Source organism: Oreochromis aureus, linkage group 14, assembly GCF_013358895.1.
Source record: "Oreochromis aureus strain Israel breed Guangdong linkage group 14, ZZ_aureus, whole genome shotgun sequence".
Taxonomy (NCBI): domain Eukaryota; kingdom Metazoa; phylum Chordata; class Actinopteri; order Cichliformes; family Cichlidae; genus Oreochromis; species Oreochromis aureus.
In genome coordinates, this window is record NC_052955.1 from 12,687,650 (window position 1) to 12,705,740 (window position 18,091).

At 41.4% G+C, this 18,091-nt stretch overlaps 3 protein-coding genes across 3 annotated transcripts in view; 1 reads left to right on the forward strand and 2 right to left on the reverse strand.

Annotated features, from left to right (window-relative positions):
- Positions 1-183: 183 nt before the first annotated feature.
- Positions 184-5,349, reverse strand: glod4 (glyoxalase domain containing 4). The gene is made up of 9 exons (XM_031731680.2): positions 5,035-5,349; positions 4,801-4,850; positions 3,677-3,797; positions 3,429-3,573; positions 1,928-2,064; positions 1,716-1,802; positions 1,513-1,626; positions 1,345-1,431; positions 184-1,248 (listed from the first exon to the last, which is right to left on the reverse strand). The coding sequence occupies exons 1-9, from the start codon at positions 5,122-5,124 to the stop codon at positions 1,183-1,185; spliced, it is 897 nt and encodes a 298-aa protein (XP_031587540.2). The 5' UTR covers positions 5,125-5,349; the 3' UTR covers positions 184-1,182.
- Positions 5,350-5,491: 142 nt separating this feature from the next.
- mrm3a (mitochondrial rRNA methyltransferase 3a) lies at positions 5,492-7,875 on the forward strand. Its single transcript, XM_039598325.1, is given in 5 exon segments — positions 5,492-6,029; positions 6,560-6,804; positions 6,887-7,048; positions 7,139-7,429; positions 7,432-7,875. Coding segments are annotated over 5 exon segments (1,365 nt in total). The 5' UTR covers positions 5,492-5,649; the 3' UTR covers positions 7,719-7,875.
- A 1,024-nt stretch (positions 7,876-8,899) lies between these two features.
- Positions 8,900-18,091, reverse strand: part of nxn (nucleoredoxin) — a 67,846-nt gene continuing 58,654 nt past the window's right edge. The window contains exons 6-8 of the mRNA XM_031731676.2: positions 17,517-17,696; positions 16,857-16,981; positions 8,900-10,032 (exon numbers count right to left, since the gene is read on the reverse strand). Of these exons, the coding sequence (XP_031587536.1) occupies positions 9,850-10,032; positions 16,857-16,981; positions 17,517-17,696 (488 nt within the window). The 3' untranslated portion in view covers positions 8,900-9,849. The remainder of the gene's footprint in view (positions 10,033-16,856; positions 16,982-17,516; positions 17,697-18,091) is intronic.

Genomic DNA, 18,091 nt, shown 5'->3' on the forward strand with positions numbered 1-18,091 from the left:
ATTTATTCCTATTGTGCACACAAATTTTAGACTCCTCTGCCATCCCCCTCGGGAAAAAACAGTATTTCTACATTCTCAGGTAACATGCCTGCACCTGCCAGCTTTTTGGTCATTTAATTGGTTGCATATATGCAAAATGCTTCAACTAATGAGGAAGAACATACAAAATTAGGCAAATTCTCCTTAATTATACATGTAAAACCTTTATTTTATTTTCTATTATGCTATATGGCACATGTTTTCTAAATAAAGGTGGACATGGATAGAATATAAAACAGCAGGTTCATGTGGACAAACAACAGAACTGAAAGAGAACCACAGACCATGCAGATGTCATTTTATGTCTTTGCAGTCCTTGTACATATCTGTTGTACCTCATTTCTGTTGTTTTGTGGCTCTTTATTGGATATGTCATATTTCTATGATAAGACCAAAAGCCCATAGAGCCTGTACATGGTGGGCCCATTGGGTAATCTGTTTTATATTTACCACAAAATGAGTTGGGAACCATGCAAACATGTTGTTTTACTACAGCTGTAAGAGGAATATGCACAGAAGGCTGGTGGAGACTCAGTAGAGGTGCAAGACCAAACTTAAGCTATGAAGTCCTGGTGATACTTTATTATGAGATTAAGTTGGCACTAACTTCTCTCAGTGTCACCTTTTCGCCTAAAATTAAAGGCCACCAGGTCTACGTTCTGGAATAGTTTGCTGCCACACATAATAATCTATCCAACAATGAGGTCTCTCATGGTTTGGTTAAAGTCAGTGTAAATGTTTTCTGTTGTTCTGTTACTTGGTTGTTTTACATTTGTTAGAATTTCGCTGCTTTTATTCTTTGATTTTTTTTTCAATCAATATTTTTATTACATTGTTTGTGTGAGATCCATGTTTATAATTGGATTCTTGAGACAATATGCCACTTCACATTGACATGTCTTTTATAGATAAAACTGACTTGACTTGTTGTTTTTTTGCCCATCACTCAGCCTTGCTTTTAGGAAGAATATTTATTGGAAAAAAATACATCAAAGTGGTCCATTACAGCATCTCAGGGCACAATTTTACATAAAACAAAATTAATCTTACACTGCCAGCCTAAGGCAGATCTATGCTACAGGTGCGTTGTGCGGCATCTCATCCTCATTAACTGATGAAAACTGACAGGTCAGCTCCTCCATCTCATGCAGCAGTCTTCTGTTTGTTGTGTTTGGCAAACCATTCATCACTTTTATCTTCAGCCATAGCCTGAAATGTGTTAAAAGGATGACAAGCATGAGCAGAGTGAATATCTGACACATGCTGGATAAGCATTTGAGGGCTATGTGTTATAGTAACACCAACCTTATCAAGGAATTCATTTCCTTTGGGATCCACCATGGAAAGCTGCCTAAAGGCCTCATCTCCCACAAAACAAATCTCATGGCCGTCCTAAAGCAAACATTTTACGTTTAATATTGTTAACTTAATGAATTTGACATCATTTCAGCATTATTTTGGGAATGCGCTTACAGGGTCAGCCAAAATAACCACTTCTACTGTAGCTTTTCCAGGAGTGTCCAAGCTGACCAATGGGGTGAGAATTTTCTGATTTTCCTTCTTCATCAAGGCTTCAATATCCGGCAGCTGAGGAGTGTAATAATATCTCATTATAATGTTGTTGGAAATAATTTATCTGCGAGTTGACATTAGCTATTTAGAAAATAATAATTTACTTGCTCCCGCGGGCATGAAAATGCTATTCTCCCAAAAGCTGTTCCATGGTCAACCATCCCTCCAATGTCACGAAGCTCCAGTTTACACTACAAAAAAATTGACACATATTACTCAGGCATCAACATAAACCACGAAACATACAATTCAAACTTCAACAATAGAACTATTTTAAACTTATCTTAGGGTTTAACATTTAATTTCTTTGACTCACTTGACTGTCTGCAAATCCCATGAGCACCGTCTTCTTTTCCTCATTTTTGTCCATCACTTTCATCCCCAAGAGTGTGGACCAGTAGTGGGTCGATCTTTGGAGGTCTGATACCCCGAGACAAACCTTCTGCACAGGGTCTGGGAACAGATTACAGAAAGTAAGTGGTTAACAGACGGGTAGTTCTGTAGTCCTTTTCTACTCCATTTGAGCACTTACAGCACTTTTTTACTGCAAGCTGCATTCAGCCATACACACACATATTCATAAAAGTGTCTCTTTTAACCTAACATATACACACACACACACACACACACACACACTGATGGATGCATCGGGGCAACTCAGGGTTCCGTATCTTGCGCTACATGCAGAGTAGATGAGCTGAGGATCAAACCACTGTGTGAACACACTACATTAGTGTGTCATCAGCTGCATATGAAAAAATAATTATATATACACACACTTGAGAACCAGCCTATTCATTTATGTCCTCTGTAATGGGCATTTGTTTTTGGTCTATATCTTTTGACTTACTTGACTTACCCTAAGTCCTGATGTATGAATAGAGGACATCCTGGGCTTTCAATATATATTTAATTTCTTTGGGTGGCTTCATTTAGCACCAAAGAGGCAGGAAATCACAAGTTCAATGGGAATATTCTTTTTTCCTCGGTTCTCAGGAGGATATGGTTACGCAGCCTAAATATGGAATTTTAAATTAATGTCTTTTATATAAGTGCATTGATATGTGAAAACTAGCAACTCTTTTATTTGTAAAGCTTTAACAAACTCAAATTTGGTATTTTAACTTATAAAATGATTCACATCAAATAAACCGGCATCTGGTGTTTTCGCAATCACGCTTTGCTTTATGACCGCTGGAAAGTGACTCTGGATGTGTACAAATAAACCCTTAAAAGAAATAACATTCAGAATTGAGTTGCTATACTTTAGACATCTGGGTCTCCTTAAAATTCTTACCCAGCCCCTGCTTACACTTTTTCCACATAATTCCGGGATTAAAAAAGTATTTTGATTCTGTTGATTCTGATTCCAGTTTAGTGATCATATGCCTTTTTTCATACAGGATCAGTGACAGATTTAACAGCTGTCACTAGTGAGGAAGCATCCATATGTGGAACATGTGTGGCACATGTGAGGAGATGGAAACTGTTTTGCAGGTTTTGATAGATCGCTCCAACTATGTCATGGAGAGAAACCATATGCGATCAGAACTGTCAAGAATGGACATTACAGCCTTTTCTCTAAAGTCAACATTGAACTCTGATCAATATGAAGTTACAAAGTATTTATTTAAGTTTGTGCATACCAGACTGTATGTAAGGATTTGATCCTTGATGGAGGTTTATGAAGCAAAAAAAAAAAAGAAGAGCAATATGCCTTTGTTGCATTGAGCCTGCTAGAAACCCAAGAAAAAGAGGAAGAAGCCGAAGAAGAAGCTGAAGAAGGAGCAGGCAGATTTGACTTGTGTGACACTCACCATTAGGAGGTTGCTCTTTGTCCACCAGGTAGAAAGGATAGCCTCCAGGAGCCTGAGTCAGATACAGAGCCTCTCCCACCTCATTGAGAGGCCACCCAAGACGTTTAGCATTGCTTACAGCTTGGCTCGACTGCAGAGTGATCCCCTAACATGAAAACACACGTACAAATATCCCATTACTGCCACTGTACACTGAATAACAAGACAATCTTTTCCTGCATGCAATGTGAAAACAAACTCTCACCCACCAAGAAGTCATTGCCAAGTTTATATTCTCCCACACCATAGTTGTAGGTCAGTTCAGCAACAAAATGGTCATCCTCTGGACCAAAGCCAACCATTGTCTTGCTCCATTTCCCATCATAGGGGCTGCATAGGTATGGGGTGAAGGCAGGTTTACCACTAGTGTATCAACATCTGCATTGTCCTGTGAAAAAGTATTTGCCCGCTTCCTGATTTTGTATGTTTTGCATGTTTGTTACAGTGATATTCATTAGACCATCAAAGAAATTTTAATATTAGTCAAAGATAACCTGAGTGAATTAAAAAATATCCAGTGGCAATGTTTAAAAAAAATGAGACAGACCTAACAGAACCTGGCTGAAAGATATCTAAAAGAAACACATCATGCCATCATCTAAAGAAACACATTTGAAAAAAGTCACTGATAGTTTAGTAAGTGACTAACACTATCAGTCTGGAAAGCATTACAAGGCCATTTGCAAGGATTTGGGACTCCAGTAAATCATGGTGAGAGCCATTATCCACAAATGGAGAAAACTTTAAACAGTTGTGAACCTTTCCAGGAGTGGCCAGCCTACCAAAATTCCTCCAGGAGTGCATTAACAACTAATCCAGTCACAAAAGAACCCAGAACGACATTTAAAGAACTGCACGTTTCACTTGCCTCATTTAAGGTCAGTGTTCATGATTCAACAATAAGAAACAGACCAAAACACCCTAGCAAGTCTACCTCTGAATGGCTAAAAAAAAAAAAAAAGGGAGGGAGAGAGAGAGAGTCCAGACGTAAATCTGACCTTAAACTGTTTTTTCCATGTTGGAAAACCATCCATTGTGGCTGAATTAAAACAATTCTGAAAAGAAGAGTTAGTTAGAATTCCTCCACAGTGACGTGAAAGGCTTTTTAACCGTTATCTTTAACGCTTGATTACAGTTCGTGCGGCCAAAGGTGGCATAACCAGTTATTAGGTTTAGGGGGCAATAAATAGTTCCATTAGGCCCTGATTTGTTTGACCTTGATCTGAAACATTAAAGTGTAACAGCAAGGTGGCAAATACTTTTTTCCCCCCACAGGACGTTTACTTAGCATTATACTGAGCTCAAGATTCAACTGGAGTTGTGCCTTATATACCCATTACAAGTTGCCTTGCAGCCTTCCTCAAACTCTTCGTGTCTTAAAATCTGAAATAAATAACAAGTAGTGAGAAAATTACAATTCAATGATCTCCACTTCCACTTATACAATGATGACTATGGAAATTTGCTCAGGTTGTGCAACCCTGAAATTATCCGACATCAGCAAAAGCTGCTAGTCTACGGCGGCTTCAGTCCAATCCTACAATTAAATGCAGCTCAGAAAACTTACCTTCATGCCTAGAACATCTCTGTAAAAGGTGGCAGTTTTGGCCCTGTCACCAACTTTGAAAACAAAATGCAGCGCTCGTCTCAAAGCCATGTTTTTTGACAGCCGTGCTACCTGTGGTCGTATCGATTATTCTGTGCTCGACTGGTAATCACCAATGAACACAACGGGTATTTGCAAGTAAAACTACAAAACGAAAAAAAAAACCCCGCTGAATAATGCGTTACATCCCCTGTCGTTATTATTAATGCTGCTCTAGTATTAAAGCAAAGAACCCCGACTTTACGTTAAAGTAAAATGTATAAAACTCACGATTCCCCCCCCTCTAACTGCTCAGGTTAATGGTTTGACCAATGTGTCATTGTTTTCTCGCGAGATTATGATCAAGCGTCAAGTTTGAAGCATCAATAAATGTAAAATAAAACGGCTACTATAGGACAAGTTTAGCAGTTAGTGACATATTATGTTATTAAATTACATTAATAACGCCACCAAATGTGTTTGGTTTATTTTTAATTTGTAAAGGCAAAGTCAGCTATTAAAAGCTGGTGGCGCTAGGCGGGTTAGCTTGTATTTCTGAAACATCCTGACAGACGAGAGAAGAAGAAAGCAGGCAAAATGGCAGCGTACACAAGAGGCATGATCTGCGTGATTTCCATGATAGAACGACATGGTTTCCTAACAACCAGGGGCTGTGTCACTGTGGAATCAAAACGGTATGTACGCGGACTGAGGAGGAAACCTGTCAGAGTGCTGTTTCCTGAAAACGAGACGGGAAAAGTCGTAAAGGCGCCTCAGATTCAGTCAGACGAGCCAAAGATCCAGAGGGAGACCAGGGGAAGAATCATATCTGCAGCAACAGAGCATCACGAAGAAAAAAACTCTGTCAGGACGAGGACTGATGCGCAGTCAGCTACGAAACATGCTTTTACTGTGACAAAGAATGAAGTGGACGGACTGCGCTATGAGAGGGCTTCGCCTGGAGATAAAAGACTGGCGTAAGTCTCACCGAGTGAGGGCAGCAGCAGAGGTGATTCAGCCAGAGGCCATGGACCCTGGCATACAAAACAAAAGCATAATTATTAGGAATACAGCAAGAACAAAGTTGATGTGCCAAATTGTAGTAACTACAGAGAAATAAAGCTGATGAGCCATACCATGGAGATGTGGGAAAGAGTTTTTGAAGCTTGTTTAACGAGAGAGGTGATGGTCAGTGAGCAGTACGTAGAAAGAGCAGTACAAATGTGATGTTTGTTTTGCGAAAACTGATGGAGAAATATTGAGATGGTCAGAAGGAGTCGGACTGTAGCTTTGTGGAACTAGAGAAAGGATATGATAGGGTGCCAAGAGAGGAACTGTGTAATTTTATGAGAAGGTCAAGAACTGCAGTATGTATGTCAGGACACCCAGGTACATGTGGCCCTCCATCAACATCTTATCCCAGGGTAGACATAGATTTTGTAGCTGTCCTCATCCTTCTGAAGTCATTCCTTCCTTCTCCTCCTCTTTCTCCACGTCTCCACTCTAGGAGGTTAGTGAGTGTGGCTCGTTCCAGGACGTTTCGGGACCACCAGGGTAAAATCCTTCTTGAAGGCAGGCGTTTGATCTGTGACGCCCTGGATGCTGGTGCTAAACCACAGACTGTGTTCTTCAGCACGGTGGATCGACTCAGAGAGCTGCCCTTAGATAAGCTGAGAAGGGCCACACTAGTGAAAGTCAAGTTTGAGGACATCAAGCTCTGGTCTGACGTTGTAGCCCCACAGGGAGTGATCGGTAAGGGTCAGATTTTCTTTTTTGGCTCATGATGAAGCACTAATATCTCAATTATTTCTGACTCTGACCTCTTCTTCTGCAGCGATATTTTCTCGCCCAGATCCGTCACAGTTAAACTTTGCAAGTAAAGGTCACTCAGTGCCTTTGTCTCTGATATGTGACAACATCCGGGATCCTGGGAATCTCGGGACTATGCTGCGGTGTGCTGCTGCTGCTGGCTGTCATAATGTCCTCCTCACAAAGGGTAGGTTTACAGTAATTATTAGAGATCAATTTAATAATCCTGTCAAACCTTCCTTTGAATTTTGGTAACTTTGCATTTTTTTTCAAACAGGTTGTGTGGATGTTTGGGAGCCTAAAGTTCTCCGTGCAGCAATGGGCGCCCATTTCCGCCTTCCCATCTATCCCAGCCTTGACTGGGATGATGTTGAAAACCATCTCCCTAAACCCGTGACTGTCCACGTGGCTGACAGCAGTGGCAGCCCCAACAGAAGTAGAGAAGTAGAGGTTAATGTGTCTCCTGAGCCCTCCAAAGCTGGAGATTATGGCTGGGTCAGCACAAGACCCAACTGCAAAAACATGGAGTACGAGGATTATGATTCTGATTTGGACTCTGATGAGAGGGACTGTCACTCCCCAGAGTGGACACCAAGCTGTACTATGACAGTTGGGCTCAAAGCCCAACTGCTCTTGTGATAGGTGGTGAGACGCATGGTTTGAGCCTAGAAGCAGTCCAGTTGGCAGAGAAAACTGACGGCCACAGGCTCTTTATTCCCGTTGTTCCTGATGTGGACAGCTTGAATTCTGCCATGGCAGCTAGCATCCTTCTGTTTGAGGGCAGGAAGCAACTCTTAAAACTACTGCAAACATCTGGAAAGAAACGTCAATGTAAAGCTGAGAGACAGTTTCCATGATGCTTCTATTAAAGACTGAACTGAACAGAGTGTCCCATATAATACTTTTAACAGTAAATTTGCAAACTGTGTTTCTGATTTATGTGAATTTGAATGTGATGTTTTTTTCACTGCAAAAAAACCAAAACAAACAAAATAAAGCATTATCTACAGATAATCCAGATTTATCTCTAAGGTTTAGGTGAATGTGAAGTATCCCTTAGTTATGAAACTACTGGCTCAGGCAGATAACTTTCCTTGCTGTACTGAGAATTTTGTCTCCACTCACCTCTCTTTATCAGTTTACATGCCATTAATTCACATCATTAACTCCTCCTCTCCATGCTCCTGTTTTTTCCTCTTTCTCCCCCCTTACCCCCAAATGAATCCCGACATATGGTCAGTCCTTCCCTGAGTGTGGTTCTGTTGGAGGTCTCGTCCTGTTAAAAGGACGTTTTTCCTTCCTACTGTTGCCAAGGTCTTGCTCATAGGGAGATTGTCTGATTGTTGTATTTCTCCAATATTGGAAGAAATGTTGGGAAGAACTAGTGCATTATGAATACAGTTGAAAGGTCAAAGAATTAGAACCCCCCCCCCCGGAAGTTTCCAACTTCCGCACCAACATTTACATAAATAAATATAAAATTACCTTTTGTTGGACTTCCTTAAAATAACTACCCTCAGTTCCTCATTATATATTCATGAAAAATTTAAAGGTGCGCTTTAATTTAAATATTTGTATTAGCAACAAAATACATAAAATTTCTGTAATACTGCAACTTTTTCCCCACACACAAGCTTTGCTGTGTGTGTTAATCAAGATTGCATCAAATACTTTTAAGTTCATAATAAATCTTGTGCTGGAAGGTAAGCAAAAAAAAAAAAAAAAAGCAGCCATTTCTTCCCTTCTAATAGTTTTCTGTTGGAGCCTTAACCAGATGCCTGCTCTTATTAAACAAAGGAAAAGTTTTTTTTGTTTTTTATTTTTTAGTAGCAGCTATATTGTTTATGCAAAAGTGCAGAATTTTACCCCGCTTACCAGTACAGCTCAAGGTCAGAAGTTTCTATTCCACCTGAGATTTTAGTGCATCAGCAGAAAGAGTCGAGGTACAGACTCTCCCATAATAAATGCAACATTAACTTTGTCGTTTGTCCCACACAGTTTAAACTTATGAGAAAGGAACTGGAGCGTCACTGCACTATGCGTTTTTTCCATATTCAAGAGCTAACTTTATTGATAAAACTTAGCAGGAACAAAACTCTTGTGCTTGCCAGTGAATTTTTAATTGGTGTGAGAAGCTATGACTAAAGTAACAGGATATAAAAGGGATTTATACATTCAACTTTTCAAAAAAACAAAAAAAACAAAACATTTTTGTGCCTCTAGAAAAAAAGAAAAAAAAAAAATCTGTCCTTTTTCATTAGGGGGACCTTCACAGAAAGTCCTCATAATGACTTTGAGATGAGAACCGACTAGAGATGACTATCACTCACGTCATGACACAAGAAGACAGGGGGGTTAAAACAGTCACTGGTCTGTCACAAGCAAGTAGAACATGCTCTTTACTGTATGTGCACCTGTCAAACTGTGGGATATTTATTTATTTAAATAGGGCCAAGAAGGCGTACAGCTACATCCAACTCAAGTTTAGCACATCTGCACTACAGGTGAAATACAACTGTTAAAAAAAAAAAAAAAAAAGATTTTATTTATTCTTTCTTAACTTCATTCAGAAAACAAAAGTAACAAGAATCTTGCAGACAAAACAGAAAGCAAAAGATTGGCTGTATAAGTAGGTCCACTGGGTAATTCACCGTTTTCTCTAGAAATGCCACCGTGAGAGAATAAAAAAAAAAAAAAATCTGAGGCCAAAAAAAGAAAAAGAAACAACAGAATCTCCATATATATTACTGTATGGACTATAGTCAATGCAAGGCACCACAGGAGAAAGAGGGGACTCCATGAAAGAGGAACACATCTAAAATAAAAATGCTAAAATGCCAGTAAAAAGTGAGACATCTCTCTAACAGTCAGGAGGGTAGCTGGGAGAGAGAGTGGGAGCCTGGAAACTGAAGGGTGTAGCAATAGGTCAGGGATGGATGATGGCGTGAGTCCCATGTAATATGTCCAGTTTATACGTGGACAGTCTCTTTAGATGGGCTCCGGTTTGAGCTTTTCAGCCAGGAAGTCGCCGACAAACTGCTCCACCACGGCCGGCGTGATCTCCTCCACATCGCGTACGTACTTGGCACGGGCCGACATGTCCAGGATCGTGAGCAGAGGTGCCGCTTCGGGGAGGTTGGTGTAGTCTCGCAGAGAGTCGCTCATGTCATCCTGCAGGGAAAGAGAAGGAAGTACAGCGCTGAGTGTGATTTTGCATGATAGAGTGGTACATTCCTCACGTGCAGGAATGGTTAAGCTCCAATCAGGGCCTCTGGTGGTACTCAGGCCAAAATGATACAAATCTGGCATTACTTTGACTAAAGTAAGCCTGTGATAGAAATTGTAAAATTTAAAAAAAAAAAAAAGTTTAACAGCAAAATCTTTGCTTTCTCCATCCTTTCACCAAATGTCTCAAGTTTCAAATCTTGTCACGTATAGCCTCCTGACATTCCAGGTTGGGATACCACAAGAAATTCCATCATGATGGAGAGGAAAATAAAAATATATAAATATATAAAGTCTTTGTTCCCTGTAGTTTTGGGTTGCTGTGAGTTCTTTACATGCTGTGTAGCAGTGCAGGAATTCAACATTTTTCTTTTACATGACTTCAGTTTCACACCTCGTTTAATTTATTGCATAATGTGACAACTTCAGTCTCTAATATAATAAAGAAAAGCTAGAAGAAAACATCCTCTATCGAGGCTGATGCGCTACAAAATTTTAAGACAAGCAATCTGGATCGATGCTACCACCAAGGTTCTGTACTAAGGTTCATAAAGATCAACCTGGAAGTTTTAGCATAATTTTGGTGAGTGGGCAAATCTTACATATGATTGGCCCAACATGAGTAATCAGTCCAGAAGTTCTCTCAAGAACTGTCAGCAGTTAGAACTGCCGGTGCATGTATATTAGTACTTCAAACATTTTGTTTTCGTTGCTAGTTCGAGCTAAACAAATCTAGTGCTTGCTGATGACACTGTGCGCAGTGCTCCAAAGATGCATTTTAAAAGTGTAAACAGGCTCACAGTTTTATTTAAAAGGGGCTGCAAGTGAAAGAAGGCTGTGAATCCCAACTCTACTGCCGCATAAACAAACAGCTAAACCTCCGGTGTAGAAATGTCACCTAAAATGTCCCACAAAGATCAACAGGATTGCAAGTGATGCAGTTCTGTACATGGCATGGGGATGTCTTGTGGGAGATAAGAGGGGGCTTTTATACTGGCCACATTTGCTGACAAGGCATTTGAAGTACAACCAAAAACCTGGAGAAGACACTCTAGACATTTCCGTACTCCGCAGCGGTTCACACTTCAGAAAATGAGGACAGCGCCCTTCACTTGAACTATACCACCCTATAAAATCCAGAACTGCTTGGCACCATTTGTTAATGCACGCTTCTTGAAAGAGAATATGAGAAACTCTTTTCTGCCATCTTCCTGCAGGCGGCCTGCCCAGGGAGACCACAGAGCAGTTTCTTAGTCACACATCCTGCTGCGTAGAAAGACGGGAAGGACCCCGGTGGGGGTCCAGAAGCATCCCTCCTTTATCAAAAGCTCACCCACATCAGATTTTACTCCCATCGCAGAGCATATTAATGTTAGCGGGAGATGGAGCAGTGCAGATTTGAGAGGGAGTGTGTTAAAAGTACATTGCTGCTGGGTGTATAGTGGGGATTCCAGTTTGATTTCTTTCCAGTTATTTTAAAACAGCTTCACCATTTTTTGCCTGAGGCTTGATGTCACCTTTCACCCCTTAACAAGTCAGGATTACAACCTCTGTACCCACAGATAATAGATATGAATCACTACGGGGGGAAGGCAAGCAGCAACTTTCAAACAAGCTTGAGAGGACCATCAATTATTGAGGCTGAACGTGAAATCACAGTTTCGTAATTCAGCTTAAAGTTCCAGCTGCGAGCGCTTCGGCAACCGGCATTCCTGCCTGGACAGAGATCCATTATTCTCGGCGAATGAATTTCATGTGTTGGGTTGAGCGAGGTCACATAGTTCTCTTAAATGCGTACAGCTAATATACTAATATCATTTGCAACATTTTCTCATCCTCATGACACGATGGCCCAGCTTCTCCACAGCTTAGCTTGCTGGCTCAGAGGGAGAGTCTCAAAGATTAAAGATCACTTCCATATGGCAAAGATTTAGTTTCAAATGCAGAACATACAAGGAAAGGCCAGAGGGTGGCACTGCAACAAAGAGCTGGACTTTAAATAAAGGCCTCTGATGCTGTTAGTTACTGAATTATGTGACAGAGTGAGTTAAGTGGAACAAAGTCAACGATATCGCAACTTTGGATGGATTTCCTGCTTCATGTGATACTCCTCGAAGTTCAATTTGTTGTCTCTTCTTTGTTATCAGAGGATCCGCAGCTACTCTTGTTAAATGGATCAAACCCCACAATGAGCCCTCAGACTTTTCATTAAATAGCTGCACCGCTACCTAAAAAGGATAAGTATGCCAAGATGAAGTCCGTGACCTCTACTTTGCAAAACTGCTAACAGATGGAACAGATGAATTGAAGTGTGGTATTTTGTTATAGGCAGCTAACTTCCTCTGAATAGAGCCCATTTTATTATGCTGCAAATCACCGTACATCGACTACTTAATGCTCACAGATGTAAGCTGTCACTAAGGACAATGTTGTTACAAGAGAAATACTGCTCGATTCTCCGACTACAAATAAAAGCTCTTGCTTGCAGGCTCACTTGCAGCCATACGAAGCGTAGATTATAGATCATCTGTAAAGAACCACAACGAGAGAAACTCCAAAATCCATCACTGTGGCCTTTTCAGCATTTTCGATATGAGAAGATGTAATCTCTGCATCAGTCTTCACCTCCGTAGGAAGTCATGCATATTATTTTTTTGTGGCTTTTGGCTTGTGGAAACTGCTTCTCGCGAGGTGCAGTCATTTCAGAGGGGCCCCCCGCCCTCTGCAGCTCAGCCGAGAACAAAAAACAGAAAAAGGAAAAAGACAAAGGGCCTCTCTGCTGTAACCCACACTCACAGCTGTGATAAGGCTCAGCTTGTGTTTACCGTGTGGGACCTGCTGGGCCGTGCCAGGCTCGTTCTGATTACTGATGCATTGTGGCATTTCACAGACAGACATCGACCAGCTGATAAGGATTCAGCTGATGATGATAAACCCAGCCACTCGCCCCTGAGCCGGGGCTGTGTCCATCTCACTGGTCACCTTTGATGTCCTGGGAAAAAATCATTGTCATAGATATATCTACCTTATACTGCTGAGATTTAAAACATTTTTACCTGGTGCACAGATAAATAAATAAAAAAGAAAAAAATCCAACAGATTAATTTTTCTACACAGTTACAGTTATAGCACTGTGCAAAAAATGTCAAGCCCCCCCCCCCTTTGGTTTTCTTCCAAGGAGCCAGACTTTCTTGTAATTTCTTAAGGTGGTCTTGAGCAAAAGTTCTCCCTGCTTTCTGGAGGTCTTTTAATATTAGATATTGGCTACTTTTTCCCATTTAAAAGTTACCTATAGTTTAAATGCTTTAATGCTTTAAAGGCAATAAACAAAAAGGAAGAACCAGGCGACTTGGCAACGAAACAGTTTTCAGTAGAATCATTTTGTTAATAGTAGCCTGTTGAAAAATGATAGGTCTACTGAAGCCTCATCAGAAGTGGTCTCACTGTAAGGGTGGCTGTCAAGAAGTCACTCTTAAGAAGGTATACCAGGTAAACTAATGGCTTAAATTATCATCACTACTGAAAGAAATTAGAAGCAAGTTTATTTAAGAGAGTTCAGGTTGTGTTGAAGAATAAAAGGTGGTCATACCAAATACTGACTTTCAAGCTCAGAAGTGTACACACTGTGATTTTTTGCCCTATGTACTGTATTTTAATGTGTTTAATTTGAGCATGTTTCAGTATATTGATGCTCCCATTTCCCTTTTTCCCTGCAAAATGTAAAGAAATGAGGGGAGTCTCAAGACTTACACACAGTACTATACCTTAAAATGGAAAAAAAGTTAAAACTAAAACTCTCAGTCAGTGCAGTAACTGTGTTCCATTTGGTCTGTAACTGTAAGCAGCTAACAAGCTAGATAAACACACAATCGCTAAATATCACATGCCTTTATCTTCCTTTTTGATGTTCAGCTGTGTGCTTTGTTAATATTTGCATGAGGAGATTTTCTGCAATGCCCACATAGATAAAATACTGTTCCTGTCAATGCTTACATGCTTACACACATGGTCTCATGTAAAGTTACCAGCCATCCATTTAGATACATGGAGGCATAAGATGGAGCTTTGGACATCGCTACTAGGTTGTTGCTTTTGCTTGACACCTCACTGTAGAAACAGAAAAAGCAAAAACAAACAAAACCCCATATACATTTGTTACTAGCTAAGGCCATATAACAGTCGAGTGCCTTGAATGGCCACTTGAGGCTGACCCCAAAAATGAATCCACTGTGCAGAAGGTCATTTTTTAAAACATAAGTAATCTCTTTAAAATTTTATTAAGGCTTAAGGCAAAAACCGAGGCATTATCCTCGAGGGACCACCATTGTTATACTATTGATCTGTACAAACATGTTGGACCACAGTATGACCTTGTCTTTCCACTAACATGATCAAAATGTGCATATGTGAAGCTTTTACATTTTGTATTAAAACATAATGAATGCGAAAGAAACTGCCAGTGTGCTACGATTTGAATAAATGCAGTACCAGAGTGGTTATGCAACCCACTATAATCTCAAAGTCAAAGCAATCATCCTGTTTAGGGACACGCACACACAAATCAAGCAGGCAAAAACAAAGCTTTGAAGAGCAGAATCACAGTCACTTCTGGCTGCCACAAAAGTCTATTAAATTCTTATGTGACTGGATAATACCGCTCGAGTTCATTTTGCATGCAAGAGCCAGAACGCAGCAGAAGTTAAAGAACAAAAGATCTTTCATTCTGCGATTATAAATCAGTATACTGTACTACTCTGTGGCGTATGTTTTTTACAGTTGGGTAAGAAGATCCTGGATCATTCAGCTCAGACTGGCCTCCCCCCTGAGGGGCTGCCAACATACTGCTGTCTCATGGACACAGAAAACCCAGCAGCTGGTCTGGCAGAGAAGTGTGTGCCTACCAGGGCAAACACAAGCTAAGCTGAAGGAGCCCAGAGCTGGAAGCTTCACAGAATGCCTGACATGGGAAGCGATATCTGACGCAACCCAGTCTGGAGGGGGAAACCTGGTGATTTCATAGCCGGCTGAGCTACAGCCAGGAAATTAGACCTGCACTACATGGATGTAAAAGTATACGGCTTAGCATGTGTTGCTCCTGAATAACCGCAAGCTCCAGTGCAACAGCGTTTCTTTGTGTTTGTGCCAACATTTCTTTGACCTGACACAATGAACACAAAACGCTATCAGTCCAACTCGTGCTTTCCTTAAAACTTAAGCTTTCCTAGGTCTGCGTACATGTGCCACTGATATTCCAAAGCAGACAGAGTTGTGCTGCCAGTTAGCACATGTGCAAGACCTGCAGCTGAAACCGGAGCCTGCTTTTGGGCAAGTGACACACCAGAAACCAGTGCCGTCACCCCCAGATTGAACTGGGAGGAAGGCTGGCTGGAGGGCAGAGTGCAGGGGAACTGAGGAGAGGTAGCTAATCTGGTAATTATGTCTGCTGCTGCACCAGTTCTGGAGAGGTCGAGACAGAACAACACGAGATAACAAGCATTATGAAAACTCCACGGCTCATCCCACACGGGGAAGATGTGGGAGGAGATACTGCGCAGATAGAAAGGATGATTTGTCAGTATTGTGAGGGAGAGCACTGCCACGCTCTGAGTCTACCCATCATGATAGAGGCGCACAGTTGAATTGTAGGTCATGGATGGGACTGAATGCCTCTCTTGCACATTCAAGAACAGGGCCTCAAATGCTTTAGTACCCACTGAAGTTGTGGAAATGTTATCTACTGCACATAAGCACAAGTTCTAAAGTTTAACTTTTATTTAATTGCAAAGTCAAGGTTGGTGTGGCTGCCCTGACTTCCTGAGTGGAAAGTTTGACTGAAGGGGGCGCTAGAGTGGAAAATTCCAACTGGAAACTCTGGATTTCTCAGTTCCCACTTGAAATGGAAAGCAGCATCAGAGATTACAGAGCACCCTGAAGCCTGAGCTTTTGGCTCATGGGGATTACTTGTAAATAAGCTGACTTCATTACTTGAAACTAATACATCCCCTTAAATACCCAAATCCAAAGCAGCTAAAATGAATTCTTGTATATAAGCATATATTGACATTGGCAATATGCAACTTTGTGTTTCCAAAGTATCTCTTTAACTCTACATTTATCCTTTTATGAGTCATTTCACTGCTGTTTAAGTCATTGTTTGGTCTTCTGACCCTCAACTTAATTGTTCTGTTCACTCTCACCACTCACGCAGGATAATTCTTAGTGGCAGCACGCAGCTTTTTCCCAGAAAACTGACTCTTTAGTAACTCACGGCAGTCACACGCAGTTAGCAAGCAGGTGGTGAACACCGAGCAGCAGCAGCAGAGCCAGATGTTTCCCCACAGTAGTGGGTAGAGACTGCAGAAGGGCCAAAGTGAGAAAGTATCTGCTAGATGTGGTCAAAGACAACGTGACAAAAATAGGTCAAATCCTCCTCTGGATAGAATACTGGTATTTCCTGAGAGTCTGTTTTTGTCTAACGTGTCTCCACCTCCTTAAAAACAAATCAAAAATGTTTGGAAATGTTTGTTTATGCACGTCGCTGTGTTATTGCACTGGCATTTTCACTATCATGTCTGTATCTGCTTCAAGAAACCCCCAAACCAAAACAAAAAGAAACCAAAAACACGAGATTGTCTGGGCTGTACATTCAAAGACTAAATCATCCCGAAGCACAGCTCAGGTAGAGCAGGTTGTTCAAACCCCCAAAAAACAAACCCCAGCTTATGCCAGTTTTGTGTGAAATGGTATTTCACTCTGTCGGCTTATCTCACCTCTCCAGCCACAAAGAACAGCAGCGGCGTCTCCTCCTCCTTCGCTTTGTACTTGGCCATGAGCTTTTCCGCTATTGGTTGAATCAGCTCCTTGGCTGGCTCCAATTCACCTTCCTCCTCAGCATCTGCATTAACCAGGAAAGAGAAAGAGCTGTGTTAAAAGCATGAAGAAGCCACATGGGAGAGGAAAAACGAACAGATGAGTGAAAGTAGTGGCTGCAAGGACAGGCAACTGGAGGACAGATGAGTGAAGAGATGAAAGAAACTACATGTACAGATGGTCCTCAGTCTTGTTATGCAATTTGGTTTGACCTCAGGAGACACCAGGGTGGTCTCATATTTTGAGGGTCATCACTTTGCACTCTCAAATTCTTTTCCATGTCTGTTTCCTCTCTGCACCTTAATGTCTAAATCATTTAGTGCCATTCACTGGAAAAATTCTTTTCTTTTTTGCATTAGCATTCCCGTATTAGCATATAAATAGATGGATACAGTAAATACTACATGAAGCATTTCCCACAGCATTTCCCTCTGGGACCTTTCGACACTGGAAGAATTTTCCGCAGAGTCTGACATTCAATATGCTCTAAATAAATGCCACTTCATTCAGACAGAGCCCCATGTGGAGCTGCGCCGAATTATAAAGCCTCAGCCTCTCACCCACAAACAGGACGAGGCAGGGCCCTTCGTGGAGCTGCACGGCGTTCGATTCGCTGAGCTCGAGCACGGGGCGAGGGTGCCAGGGAAAGAGCCGGCACTCTGGGTCGTTCAACACCTCCACCCGGCCCTGTCGCGTGATCATGTGACCCTCCGTGTCCAACAGAATCAACGTGGGAATACCTGGAATGGAGAAAGATGATGATGATGAAAGGAAGAGAAACATAGGAGGGGAGGAAATGGGCAAAAGCCTGGGAGGTGGTATGGGTCATTTCCTTTAATTATCGCATCATGACTCACTCTTTTTCCTTTTACAGTGAGATTTTTTTTTTAAAAACCTACTTTTTGGGGATTCTCACCTCCCTCCAGCTTTGTCCGTTACCCCTCTGATAGTGCTTTTACAAGCCACCCACACTGTGAATACAATTCCCTTATCAGAAACAGACACAAATCAGGCAAGCAAGCAGCAATCAGTAAATTCCTGTCTGCACATGTGGACTGAAGTCAACTGAGGTGGGGGAAATCAGAAACTGCAGGGGTTTGAGTGTAGGGGGAGGGCAGTGTTAACTCGTCCTCTA